The sequence below is a fragment of the Bombina bombina genome, chromosome 4, assembly GCF_027579735.1.
Source record: "Bombina bombina isolate aBomBom1 chromosome 4, aBomBom1.pri, whole genome shotgun sequence".
Classification (NCBI taxonomy): domain Eukaryota; kingdom Metazoa; phylum Chordata; class Amphibia; order Anura; family Bombinatoridae; genus Bombina; species Bombina bombina.
The window spans coordinates 425,190,313-425,205,269 of record NC_069502.1 but is presented as its reverse complement, the minus strand read 5'-3'; the positions used below and the strand labels follow the sequence as shown (position 1 = coordinate 425,205,269).

General features: G+C 35.9%; 1 protein-coding gene across 1 annotated transcript in view; it reads right to left on the bottom strand.

Annotated features, from left to right (window-relative positions):
• Positions 1-10,441, bottom strand: part of CLDN1 (claudin 1) — a 29,011-nt gene extending 18,570 nt beyond the window's left edge. The window contains exon 1 of the mRNA XM_053710242.1: positions 10,029-10,441. Within this exon, the coding sequence (XP_053566217.1) occupies positions 10,029-10,251 (223 nt within the window). The 5' untranslated portion in view covers positions 10,252-10,441. The remainder of the gene's footprint in view (positions 1-10,028) is intronic.
• Positions 10,442-14,957: the final 4,516 nt, after the last annotated feature.

Sequence of the window (14,957 nt, the reverse complement as noted above, 5' to 3'; positions counted from 1 at the left end):
AGACAATTTTTTCTACCTTAATTTCTATTGGCTGATAGAATTCTATCAGCCAATCGGAATTGAAGGGACGCCATCTTGGATGACATCATTTAAAGGAACCTTCATTCAGTCTTAGCCATCGTCAGAAGAGGATGCTCTGCGTCGGATGTCTTGAAGATAGACCCGCTCCGCGCCGGATGTATGAAGATAGAAGATGCCGACTGGATGAAGACTTCTGATCGTCTGGAGGACCACTTTGCCCAGCTTGGATGAAGACTTCTCCCGGCTTCATTGAGGACTTCGGCCCGGTTGGATGAAGACTTCTCCCGGTAAGGTGATCTTCAAGGGGTTAGTGTTAGGTTTTTTACGGGGGTATTGGGTGGATTTTAGAGTAGGGTTGGTTGTGTGGGTGGTGGGTTTTAATGTTGGGGGGATTTGTAATTTTTTTTTACAGGTAAAAGAGCGGATTACTTTGGGGTAATGCCCCGCAAAAGGCCCTTTTAAGGGCTATTTGTAATTTAGGGTAGGGTAGGGCTTTTTTATTTTGGGGGGGTTTTTTATTTTAAGGAGGTTAAATTAGGTGTAATTAGTTTAAAAATCTTGTAATTTGTTTATTATTTTCTGTAATTTAGTGTTTTTTTGTACTTTTGCTAATTTAATTTAATTGTATTTAATTGTATTTAATTTAGGGAAATAATTTAATTATAGTGTAGTGTTAGGTGTAATTGCAACTTAGGTTAGGTTTTATTTTACAGGCAGCAATGCCGGAGGGCCTCGGTTTAGGGGTTAATAGGTAGTTTATAGGTGTTAGTGTACTTTTTAGCACTTTAGTTAAGAATTTTATGCTACGGCGTTGTAGTGTAAAACTCTTACCTACTGACTTTAGAATGTGTTACCAGTCTTTACAGGAGAGGGTCTACCTCTCACTTTTTGTCAGACTTGTAATACCGGCGTTATGCAAGTCCCATTGAAAAAAGAGGATACGCAATTGACGTAAGTGGATTTGCGGTATTTCCAAGTCTGGCCAAAATAGTGAGCGGTACACCTGTACCTGCAAGACTCGTAATACCAGTGGCGTTAAAAAGCAGCGTTAGGACCTCTTAATGCTGCTTTTTTAACCTAACGCACAACTCGTAATCTAGCCGTTTGGGTTTGTCACTAAAATTATTTACATGTCGCTTGTGCAATCATGACACAAATTGTTGTAAATTCTTCTCTGGGATCCCCTTTGTTTAGAAATAGCAGACATGCATGGTTTTGCCATTGCTTTTTGGTAATTAGAAGACTGTAAATTGAATCTGCACACCACACCTCTGAAAATTCCTGGCAGTGAAGGGATTAATCAGGTAGCTTGTAAGGTTAATTTTACCTTTAATGTAGAGATTACCCTCCCACCCCATGATCCCTCTCAAACAGCTCACTCCCCCCCCCCTCCCCCCCCCCCCCACTCGTAACCACCACCTTAGGTACTGGCAGACAGATTTAAGGCAATTTTATGTTTATTAAATAATAATAATTAGTATTTTTTTGCAGTGTAGGATCCCCCTTACCCTCCAATCTCCCCGATTCCTCCAAAACAGCTCTCTAAGCCTCCCTCCTCTAACTTGTGCTGCCATCCTAGGTTAGTTAGGGATCCACCCCACCACACATTTTTTCTGTAGTCTAGCTCCCCATTCCTCCCTCTCCCTTTATTTTATTTGTTTCTGCAGTGCAGCTATATATATCTGAACATTAGTTCTGGCAACAAAGCAAATGTTTTCTATACAACTTTGCCTTCGTATGATCTAGCTTTCTTACTGGCCAACCAGTTTTAATTATTATTGGTGTTATGTTATTTATTTACTTAATAATGTTGCAACATATTTATAACTAATATGGTTCTACTTGGAGTCCACTTATATGGTCCTACAAGAGTATTAGAGTGAACCAGATTTAAAAGTAAAAACCTATAAAGATAAACACTGCTTAGCATACATTTTAGATTTTTGCCTACTCCTCTCTTTAGGGTCAAACCCTTTTCTACTCCCTTACCATTATATTCTTACTTGGCTATTATTGAACTGACTCAAACATGAAGGGTTAGGAGAGTATATAGCGGTATCGCTCCCCTTCCTCAAACTGCTTATAAGTATTTTTACTACTCAAGTGGTCAGTTGACATATACTGTACCTATCATTACTGATATGGTAATACTAAATGTGTGATGTATAAATGTGTTTTACAAAAGTGTTTATAAAAAAGACAGAAAAAGGATCTAATACTGTATATTTCCAAGAAAGATTAGTCCTTCTGACTGATTGTGATACCTTTTAATATGCTAGTATATCTTAAAAATCAAGATGAACTTCTGGGCCCATATTGATCAAACTCTGTACGGAGCTTGAAGGGCCGTGTTTCTGGCGATTCTTCAGACTCGTCAGAAACACAAGTTATGAGGCAGCGGTCTAAAGACCGCTGCTCCATAACTCTGTCCGCCTGCTCCGAGCAGGCGGACAGGAATCGACGGAAATCAACCCGATCGAGTACGATCGGGTTGATTGACGCCTCCCTGCTGGTTGCCGATTGGCCGCGAGTCAGCAGGGGGCGGCATTGCACCAACAGCTCTTGTGAGCTGCTGGTGCAATGTTAAATGCGGAGAGCGTATTGCTCTCCGCATTTAGCGAGGTCTTGCGGACCTGATCCGCACTGTCGGATCAGGTCCGCAAGACCTTTAATAAATAGGGGCCCTGATCTTATTTTAAAAAGAGACCACTGCCAGTTAGATCTTGAATACTGAGGTCTGCTAAAAAGTATTGGAAGCTACTGAAAGCATGTTTAAAATAGTCATAAATAAACCAACCTGTGACACTATTATTTGGTCTAACATTTACAGCCTGGTCAGTTTCATAGTATTATATTGACACATTAATATTTAATGTTGGAGAACTGAAGAGGGTAAATGTTTAGACAGCTTTTAAAACAGGAGACATTTAAAAGCCTATTTTTTTATGTAAATATATATTTTTTTTAACTAAAACTGCAGTGTTTGAAACATGTTGTTTTATGTACTATTGTATAACGTGTTGGAGCTTTATAAACAAACGCATAATAATAACAATAATTATAACTCAAATATTAATACCACGGGGCATATTTATCAATGTGTGAGCGGACATGATACAAAGTAACGTATCATGTCCGCCGCACATCGATAAATGCCAACAGCATACGCTGTCATCATTTATCATTGCACCAGCAATTCTTGTGAAATGCTGTTGCAATGCTGCCCCCTGAAGATTCAGGGGGTGTCAATAAACCCGATCGTATTCGATCAGGTTGATTTCTGTCCGCAGCCTCAGACAAGTTATGGAGCAGCAGTCATACGGATAAAATATGCCCCCATATTTGAGTTGTTTCTGTAGTGAGTTAGTCTTTCCATTTTTTTGGTTTATATTTAAAAGTTACAGTCACAGCAAATATAAAAAAGATGAACTTTTCTTCTGGCACATCTTCAACATGTTTGCTGCAGGGCACATAATTTACTACAAGGGTTAATGTGCACGTTGCATAAAAGAAACCTAATAGGAAAGGTGGGCAGACTGTCTTATATGGGGAGGAGTGTTGCTGCACAAAACAAACATCTCTCATGGGTGCAGCTTTCTTTGAAGAGTTTAATCTTGTCTAGGCAGCAATTGTGTTTAATTCTGTAAGCAAAGGCATGTACAGAATTGTCCAGATGTTCCTCTATACAAGGACAGGATCTAACAGTCACATTTGTAGCAGAGCATTTCAAGATGTGGTGAAATGGGACATCCTGTGTACGTTTGCTTTCACAATAAATATTATATTATGCAAATTTGCCATTATAATGAACACATTCATTCACATTTCTGTAAAATTAACAAATAAATGTATCAAAATTACATATTATTTGTTTGTTCAAAAGTCACTGAGAAAATTAAAAGCATTGCAAAAGTGCACGGAAGGTTATCATTTTAGTGTCAGTTTAAGAGCCAACCAAAGAATGACTAGATGAATATCCAAATATGCCAAAATTGATCCACTTTCTTAGTTCATTGTGATATCTCCTCTACATATTTTATAGAAGACGTAGATGTGCTGATATGTAAAAGCCACATTTCAGCAGATCATACAGTTATACCTTGTACCAGCAGTAACCAGCCTCTTAGATTCAGGCAGAACGTTAAATTGTTTGACTTTTATTGCAATGGAATTTTGCATTCTGCTTTCCCTGCTGCCAGCATGTCATAATCAACTATTAATGACCATTCTTTTCAAGAAGACTTAAAAAAAACTGAACATAACCAAGTCTAGTCATGGTTATGTATGAATTGAGTTTGCTTGTTTAACTGTTGTGTTTGTAAGCTAATGGTATGAGCGTAGAAACAAACCACTTATTAATGTTATATTATAGGAAAACAATAAGCAAATGTAATACTGAATGGATATTATTTGTTTCATACTATGTTTAATTAAACATTTTGACCCAGGTTACAAGTGGAGCGCTATTGATAAATATCACAGGCCTGCACCTATAATAGCGCACTATCTTGTATTACAAGTGAATAGTAAAAAGTTTTACCAGAGAATCTTAGCTCGGCTGACTTTTTTTTTTTTAACAAAAACATAATTTATGTAAGAATTTACCTGCTAAATTAATTTCTTTCATATTGGCAAGAGTCCATGAGCTAGTGACGTATGAGATATACAATCCTACCAGGAGGGGCAAAGTTTCCCAAACCTCAAAATGCCTATAAATACACCCCTCACCACACCCACAATTCAGGTTTAATTGAATAGCCAAGAAGTGGGGGTGATAAAGAAAGGAGTAAAAAGCATCAACAAATGAATTTGGAAATAATTGTGCTTTATACAAAAAAAAAATCGTAACCACCATAACAAGGGTGGGCCTCATGGACTCTTGCCAATATGAAAGAAATGAATTTATCAGGTAAATTCTTACATAAATTATGTTTTCTTTCATGTAATTGGCAAGAGTACATGAGCTAGTGATGTATGGGATATCAATTCCCAAGATGTGGAACTCCACGCAAGAGTCACTAGACAGGGATGGATAAAATAAACAACAGACATTTCTCGCTGAAAAAATAATCCACAACCCAAAATGTAAGTTATTCTCATAATGAAAAGAAAAACTTAAAACATCAGCAGAAGAATCAAACTGAAACAGCTGCCTGAAGAACTTTTCTACCAAGAACTGATTCTGAAGAAGCAAATACATCAAAATGGTAGAATTTAATAATTGTATGCAAAGAGGACCAAGTTGCTGCTTTACAAATCTGATCAACTGAAGCTTCATTCTTAAAAGCCCACGAAGTGGAGACTGATCTAGTAGAATGAGCTGTAATTCTCTGAGGCGGAGCCTGACCCAACTCCAAATAAGCTTGATGAATCAAAAGCTTTAACCAAGAAGCCAAGGAAATAGCAGAGGCCTTCTGACCTTTCCTAGGACCAGAAAATATAACAGACTAGATAATCCGCCTCCCAATTGTCTACACCTGGGATATGCACCGCAGAGATTAGACAGGAGCTGTATTCCGCCCAAATAAGTATCCGAGATACTTCTTTCATTGCTTGGGGACTGTGAGTCCCACCCTGATGATTGACATATGCCACAGTTGTGATATTGTCTGTATGAAAGCAAATGAACGGTTCTCTCTTCAACAGAGGCCAAAACTGAAGAGCTCTGAGAATTGCACGGAGTTCTAAAATATTGATTGGTACTCTCCCACCTCCATAGGAGGCAAAGTTTGTAAAACTGAATTGTTGGTGTGGTGAGGGGTGTATTTATAGGCATTTTGAGGTTTGGGAAACTTTGCCCCTCCTGGTAGGATTGTATATCCCATACGTCACTAGCTTATGGACTCTTGCCAATTACATGAAAGAAAAACAAGTTGTGGGTTTTGTGTATTAATACACTTTTTACCTCTGTGATAAGTCCCTGCAGACTGCCCCTTATCTCAGTTTTTGACAGACATGCATTTTAGCCAATCAGTGCTGATTCATAAATAACTCCACGGGAGCTAGCACAATGTTATCGATATGGCGGACATGAACTTGCGGTGTCTAACTGTGAAAAACTGGCAAAATACACTGAGATAAGAGGATGCCTTCAATGGTTTTAGAAATTCAGTTTGAGCCTACCTAGGTTTAGCTTTCAACAAAGAAATACCAAAATAACAAGAGCAAATTTGATAAAAAGTAAGTTGGAAAGGTGGTTTAAAATTTGAATGCCCTATCTGAATCATGAAAGTTTAATTTTGACTTGACAGTCCCTTTAAATAAAGTATTTCACTAATATCTATACATATTAAAATAATATATTAAAATAATATAGGTATTAACAGAATGTGTTGGGCTAGGAAGAACTGAAAGGTATAAATATATGTGAGTGGATTTGTATGTGTTTACGTAGATATTGTATGTATGAACATCTGTTTGTTACATCTATATATATATAGCTATATATAGGTATTCTATATCTATATATGCACACATACATACATATACATATGCACACACACATGCATACACACATATATATATATATATATATATATATATATATATATATACATACATACATATACATATGTACACGCACATACATACACACACACATATATATATATATATATATATATATACACACATACATACATATACATATGTACACACACACACACATATATATATACTGTATGTACACACATACAAATAAACACACACACTTTCCTGTCAGTTGCCTTGTTATGTACCATATCCCTTTAAATCGATATATCAATGTATATATATAGCCTTCGGCTAAGCGCTCAAGCAAAAGCCAGACCTGAGTTTTGCAACACACACACTTTCCTGTCAATTGCCTTGTTATGTACCATATCCCTAGGACATATGACAGAATTTTTCCGTCATAATACAATTGAGCAAACTGAAAGCTGTGTCCTTAAAGGGTTAAATCGATATATCAATGTATATATATATAGCCTTCGGCTAAGCGCTCAAGCAAGAGCCAGACCTGAGTTTTGCAGCACACAACATAGAAGTCTGTTAGGTGAGGGATTTAGCAAGGCCGTGCTATCCATCTTCCACACTTTAGCGTGCCCAAGACTTTTATTTGAGCTTTAACATTTTACTTTCAACTTGTAATATGGAAGTTAAAATGGGAGTGCTATGGATTGCACTCTAGTGATGTTAGCGCACCATAGCTCTACCATTTTTATGCTCCACTTGCAATCTGGGCCTTTAAAGGGAGGATTTAATCATAAATTCAATTATCCTTAAATATTCTATATTAATATTATATATTAAGCACAAATGCTATCAGCAATGTTACTAGTTATTATTATTATTATTATTATACTTTATTTATGAAGCGCCAACATATTCCGCAGCGCTGTCCATGGATACAATTCATATAAATAAAACAGTACAAGACTTGTAAGAGACAGGACAAAATTTACAAACACATACAGGAGGGATTGAGGGCACTATTCATGTGGGAATCTAGAAGGGTAGGAGGTTGAGAAACAGGAGGTGAGGACTGCAGAGATTGACAAAAGATGCTAATGCAGGAGTTAGATGAGGGAAATGTTAGGTAAATGAAATTAATTTATTATTGAGTTGGGTGGTAGGCTTCCCTGAACAGAAAAGTCTTCAGGGAACATTTAAAGGAAGAAAGATTAGGGCAAAGCCTGACAGCACGAGGGAAAGTGTTCCAGAGGGTAGGTGCTGCACGACAGAAGTCCTGCAGTGTAGCATGATGTGTGCCTAGGGACCTGATTAGCTAATTCTCTCTGGTGTGGTGAAATTCTATAAGATGCATGCCAATATTAGGAGGCCCCTCAGGGATGGTTTTAAAGCTAATTTGTACCTTGTGAACTGTGTATCCCATTAAAGGACGTTCACTAATATTATTTATGTAAAGGAGAGATACTTTCAATATAGAGCTCAGTAAAATAAGATGATTCATTCTTTTAGTATTAATATGGTAAAAATATAGAGGAAACGTTTAGCCACATTTTCCAAATTCTCCCACATAACAAGATGGTATTGCATTTCCAACCTATAAAAAGTAGTCAGTACTCAATTATAAGAATAATTTCATTATCCTACACAAAAACAAAGGGTGAGCTGCAGGTGACTGAGGATGGGCAGCAGGTCATACAGTTGTTCCTCTTCAAAAAGCTCTGTCTTAGGCCTCACAATATTTTTCGCGACTGCACTGGACCTTCATTACTTTGTTTGCCAGTAAAAAATTGAGCAGTGATTTTAGCCTTCCTAGTTGCTCAAAATATATACAAATCAGTGACGTTATGAACCCAGCTGCCAGAAATCCATACAAAAGAATTCTTCTATCTGGTAGCATACACAGAGCAATGATTTAACCCTCACTAACTTGCCGATAGCACATACAGAAAAGTGATTACACCATTCTACTCTTCTACTCTCTAAAAACTGGACATTTAGGGCCAGATTACAAATTGAGCGCTAAATAATGCTTTTGTGAAATCGATATTTGTGCTCCACTGAGTAGTACAAGTAAACAGCGCTAATGTGCGCTGGTATTACAAGTTGACAGCAATGTGAACGCAAGCTCAATAAATTAGAGCTCCCCTTGTAATCTATCCTTTAATTGGTTAGCTTTTCTTTATAGTTTTTAATGTGCATCTCATTGAACTACTGGAGAGTCTAATTTAAATAGGGGACATTTGGCAAACCACACTTTTAAAAGGTTTCTTCAAAGGATTACGACTGTAGTACAAAAGCATCACTACGTTATCCAAGGACACACCTTGTCCAGCTATCTAGGAGTCAGCATGAATGTTATTATATACTAGCTGAACTTGTAGTAGCTTGTTACCTGCAGTAACAGTGCAGTCATAAATATGCTCTCAATTATAAAACTATCCAAAGGCAACATTCCCTTTGTAGGGAAATGTTTACCTTTCTATTAAGAATAACAACATTTACTCTCACTTGTTATAAATAAAACGTCTCCAGCTGCGTTGAGATTATTTTATATGTAATTTGACTATGTTCTTAAGTGGATCCTTTCAATACATTTACATCTGAGCAAATGTCTTACACAGAATGAACAGAAATAGAGATTCTATGCTGGAACATTACAGTACAGTTTTTGAAGCAATAAATGACTATATTTATGGTGTATTAAGGAGCAACATAATAGAAATACAGAACTAAAAGTTGAGATTTACTTTGACAATGAATTGTCTACAGAAAATCACCTTAAGTGTGTAGACTTTTTATTTAGATTTTATGCTTTCTCTGCAGACACCTGGCATTGTGAGTATAATCCTATACTTAATCTTGTAAACCTTAATCTGCAAAATACTAAAATGTTTAATGTTAAGCTGTTAAAATTGCTTTGCAGACTCACAAGAACTGTTTAAATTATTTAATTCTTTTTTTTCCAGAAAACTTAAAATACAAACCATCTCTAACACTATAGTGCCAAAGGCTGCTCTCTATTTTTACTCATTTGTATTTTCTAATGGTCGGATAAGAGCGTTTGAAAAGTTCAGTTGTTTGGTTTTATTAGTGAATTTGCATCAATCATTTATATGATAAAAATATAATTTTAGCATAGTAGATAATTACAGGCAATAAGAAAAAAAAAAGATTTTTTATAAATTCCCATATGTTTAAGACTACTTACCATATTGTAAAATTTCTTAAATGTTACATAAACATGGTCAATCTGTTTTGAGACTAGTTTTCTAGTTTCTGATGATTAAAATACGTGCACCAACTACTGTATTAATTTCTAATATTCTTACGCTGGTTTTGAAGATTCCAAATTGCTTTTTCAATTAAAAAAGCTGCATGCTCCTGCTCCATAGTCTAATTACAATAGACTTAGAATAATAATGTATTCCTACTATCTTAACGTAAGCACAGTCTTACTTATTCTGCTTGTCACTCACAACAAAACTGTATTTACAGTATTTATAATAGACAATAATTCTTGCAAGTGCACACTTATCTAATATTAGAAAGCTACTTACTGTCCATTTTCAGCAGGGAGTCAAATGTCTTGCACTGCATCTGTCCTGTGCTTTGCATGACACAGGACATCCAGAGACCTTCATATGTGACTTGTGCCGTGATGATGGCATCTCCAGCGAAAGAGGACATTTTCCACTGTGGAATAGCTGTGCAAACTATAAACCCAATCCATCCTAGGCAAGCCAAGGCAAATCCTAGGATCTGTAAACCTGAGTTGGCCATTCTTTACACCAAATAAATGTAGATATTGCTTACTTTTCAATACCTTTCTAATATTTTGTAGCCAAAATAAAATATTGGACTAGTTAAATGGAAACCTATGCTGATCTCTGGAAAACAGAAACTTCTCTTGTCAACTAAAACACTACAGGAGAGAAGTAAGTTGATAAACAGCCTTGTACCTAAATGAATAAAGTGGCTTATCTGGCTTATTTAAGTCTTTTACATATTCCCCCTAGTGGCATTCCATAAAATAACAGGATTAGTATGGTAATAATCACTCCCAATGCAAAATTCTTACTATGCAGAAGTCACCACCTCCCACCTCTGATTATGATACCACTTGTTTTGCTATCCCTGTTTGACTGTTGATGAGTCGGTTTATTGAAGCCCTGAAGTCATTGTTTTGGTCCTCATTAATAATACATATTTGGAAAGCCAGATGTTCTGCACACAGAGAGAAAACAGGTTTTGAAATGAATAAGTCACATGAAAAATAACATTTAAAAATAGATGAATTGCGTGTTTAAGCTATCACTGAAACAATACTTATTAGTTATGTATATCTCAATTTTATTTTCAGTAAAAGATTTGTTAACCAAACCTTTGAGTGCTAGATTTTATTGGGAGTAATTTTTAGCAGGCTATGTACACTGAAATAGTTGTCCTAGAAGTACCATATACGTATTTAACTGGCAAATTATCTGAATGACAGATTTTAAAGGGAGAATAAACATTAAATAAATGCTGGATATAATTATGCATTGAAAGAAAAAAACTAACCAATGTACTTTTAGAAATTATCTAAAATTTTAAATAAATAAGTGGGAAGTAATAATAGCGCAAAACAAGGGGCCACAATCTTAAGTTAGAGGGTAGCAGATTCAGGAGCAATGTGAGGAAGCATTTATTTTATAGCAAGAGTGGTGGATTCTTGGAATAAACTTCCAATTGAGGTGGTAAACACAGGGACTGTAAAATAATTAAAAAATGCTTGGGACATGCATAAGGCTATCCTAAGAAAACAGTAAAATGCAATATGGATAGTCTTGATGGGCCTTTTGGTTCTTATCTAGAGTAAAATTCTATCGGCTAGATTATGAGTTGTGCGTTAGGGTAAAAAAAGAAGCGTTAAGAGGTCCTAAAGCTGCTTTTTTACGCCCGCTGGTATTACGAGTCTTGAAGGTTTAGGGTCACCGCACACTTCTTTGGCCTTACTGCAAAACGGCTTACGTAAACTTTGTAAAGTCTTTTTTCCATGGAACTTCCATAGTGCCGGTATTACGAATCTGTCCTGGGAGGCCAAAAAGTGAGTGGTACACCCTACCCTGTCAAGAGTCCTAACACTTTTAAAAGTCAGTAGTTATGAGTTTTATGGTACAACGCCGTAACATAAAACTCATAACTAAAGTGCTAAAAAGTACACTAACACCCATAAACTACCTATTAACCCCTAAACCGAGGCCCTCCCGCATCGCAAACACTAAAATAAAAATTTTAACCCCTAATCTGCCGCTCCGGACACCGCCGCCACCTACATTATATTTATGAACCCCTAATCTGCTGCCCCCAACATCGCCGACACCTACATACTATTTATTAACCCCTAATATGCTGCCCCCAATGTCGCTGCAACCTACCTACATTTATTAATCCCTAATCTGCCGCCCCCAACGTCGCCGCCACTATATTAAAGTTATTAACCCCTAAACCTAAGTCTAACCCTAACACCCCCTAACAAACATAATTACAATAAATCTAAATAAATGATACTATTATTAACTAAATAATTCCTATTTAAAACTAAATACTTACCTATAAAATAAACCCTAAGATAGCTACAATATAACTAATAGTTACATTGTATCAAGCTTAGGGTTTATTTTTATTTTACAGGCAAGTTTGCATTTATTTTTACTAGGTGGAATAGTTATTAAATAGTTATTAACTATTTGATAACTACCTAGCTAAAATAAATACAAAATTTACCTGTAAAATAAAACCTAACCTAAGTTACACTAACACCTACACTACACTATAATTAAATAAATTAACTAAATGAAATACAATTACCTAAATAAAATTAAATTAGCTAAAGTACGAAAAAAAACACCACTAAATTACAGAAAATAATAAACAAATTACAGATATTTAAACTAATTACACCTAATCTAATAACCCTATTAAAATAAAAAGCCCCCCAAAAATACCCCCGCCCCCCATAGAATAAACTAAACTAACAATAGCCCTTAAAAGGGTCTTTTGCGGGGCATTGCCCCAAAGTAATCAGTTCTTTTACCTGTAAAAAAAAATACAAACAACCCCCCAACAGTAAAACCACACAACCAATCCCCCAAATAAAATACTATCCAAAAAAACCTAAGGTTTAGGTTAGGGACTTTGGGCCTGCAAAAGAGCTAACTACCCTTTTAAGGACAATGCCCATCCAAATGCCCTTTTCAGGGCAATGAGGAGCTTAGGTTTTTTTAGATAGTATTTTATTTGGGGGGTTGGTTGTGTGGGTGGTGGGTTTTACTGTTGGGGGGTTGTTTGTATTTTTTTACAGGTAAAAGAGCTGATTACTTTGGGGCAATGCCCCGCAAAAGGCCCTTTTAAGGGCTATTGGTAGTTTAGTTTAGGCTAGGTTTTTTTTTAATTTTGGCGGGGCTTTTTTTTATTTTAATAGGGCTATTAGATTAGGTTAATTAGTTGAAATATCTGTAATTTGTTTATTATTTTCTTTAATTTAGTGTTTGTTTTTTTGTACTTTAGCTAATTTAATTTAATTTAGGTAATTGTATTTAATTTAGTTAATTTATTTAATTATAGTGTAGTGTTAGGTGTTAGTGTAATTTAGGTTAGGTTTTATTTTACAGGTACTTTTGTATTTATTTTAGCTAGGTAGTTATTAAATAGTTAATAACTATTTAATAACTATTCTACCTAGTTAAAATAAATACAAACTTGCCTGTAAAATAAAAATAAACCCTAAGATAGCTACAATGTAACTATTAGTTATATTGTAGCTAGTTTAGGGTTTATTTTATAGGTAAGTATTTAGTTTTAAATAGGAATTATTTAGTTAATAATATTAATTTTTATTTAGATTTATTGTAATTATATTTAAGTTAAGGGGTGTTAGGGTTAGACTTAGGTTTATGGATTAATAACTTTAATATATTGGCGGCGACGTTGGGGGAAGCAGATTAGGGGTTAATAAATGTAGGTAGGTTGCAGGGATATTGGAGGCGGCAGATTAGGGGTTAATAAATAGTATGTAGTAGGGTTGCACCGATACCGATACTAGTATCGGTATCGGTACCGATACCAAGTATTTGCATGAGTACTTGTACTCATGCAAATGCACCGATACTTAAACCGACACCTCCACTTCCTACCCATATGCTATCTTGTGGTGTTTTTTCAAACTGCAAGTTCTCATTTCATTTTAAACTGGAGTGGAGACTAAACTAAAAATTGTTTACTACTCGTTCAGACAAACCCCTGAAGTACTGGTCAGTTAATAAACAGATTTCCAGCTCTGGCTAAAATGGCCCAAAAATATCTTTCTGCACCATGCAGTAGTGTGGAAAGTCAAAGACTGTTCAGCTTAGAGTCGAACCTCCATACAAATGTCAGATTGATATTATATAACATCAATACAACCCAATTGCATCACCCCTTTAAATGTAATATTTTATTGTAATATTTTTTATTTATAAACATGTTCAGTGAACTTTGTGACAAATAAAACTTTTATTATTTCATAATTTTTTTTGAATTACAGCCCTTTATAATTATAAAGAAGGAATCAAATAATTAGTCTGTATTGTGCTTGGTAAACTGTCACATGACATTAAAAAAAGTATTGGTAATTGGTATCAGTGATTATTTGAAAACAAGTATCGGTACTTGTACTCGGTGATAAAAAAATGGTATCGGTGCAACCCTAGTATGTAGGTGTCGGCAATGTTGGGGGCAGCAGATTAGGGGTTAATACATATAATGTAGGTGGCAGCGGTGTCCGGATCGGCAGATTAGGGGTTAATAAATATAATGCAGGTGTCGGCGATGTCGGGGACGGCAGATTAGGGTTAATAAGTGTAAGATCTGGGGTGTTTAGACTCAGAGTTCATGTTAGGGTGTTAGGTGTAGACATAACTTTAATTTCCCCATAGGAATCAATGGGTCTCAGTTACAGAGTTTTACGCTGCTTTTTTGCAGGTGTTAGACTTTTTCTCAGCCGGCTCTCCCCATTGATTTCTATGGGGAAATCGTGCACGGGCATGTACGACCAGCTCACCGCTGTTTTAAGCAGCGCTGGTATTGGAGTGCGGTAATGAGCAAAATTTTGCTCAACGCTCACTTCTTGTCTTTTAACGATGGCTTTCTGAAAACGCGTAATACCAGCGCTGCATGTAAGTGAGCGGTGAGAGAAAACTGCTCGCTAGCACTGCATAGTCTCTAACGCAAAACTCTTAATCTGGGCCTATGTTTCTATGTTTCTCTTCTTTAGTATTGCAAACTGTTGGTTAAGTTTTGCTCTTGCTTTTGAAATACAAATTTCTCATTTATTCATTTTGAAAGTTGATGTTACCTATTATCTCTTGCTATTGTGCATATTAATACACCATAAATTGCTATAGCGATAAATTAATGGATTATTATTTTTATTATTATTATTAACAGTTATTTGTAGAGTGCCAACA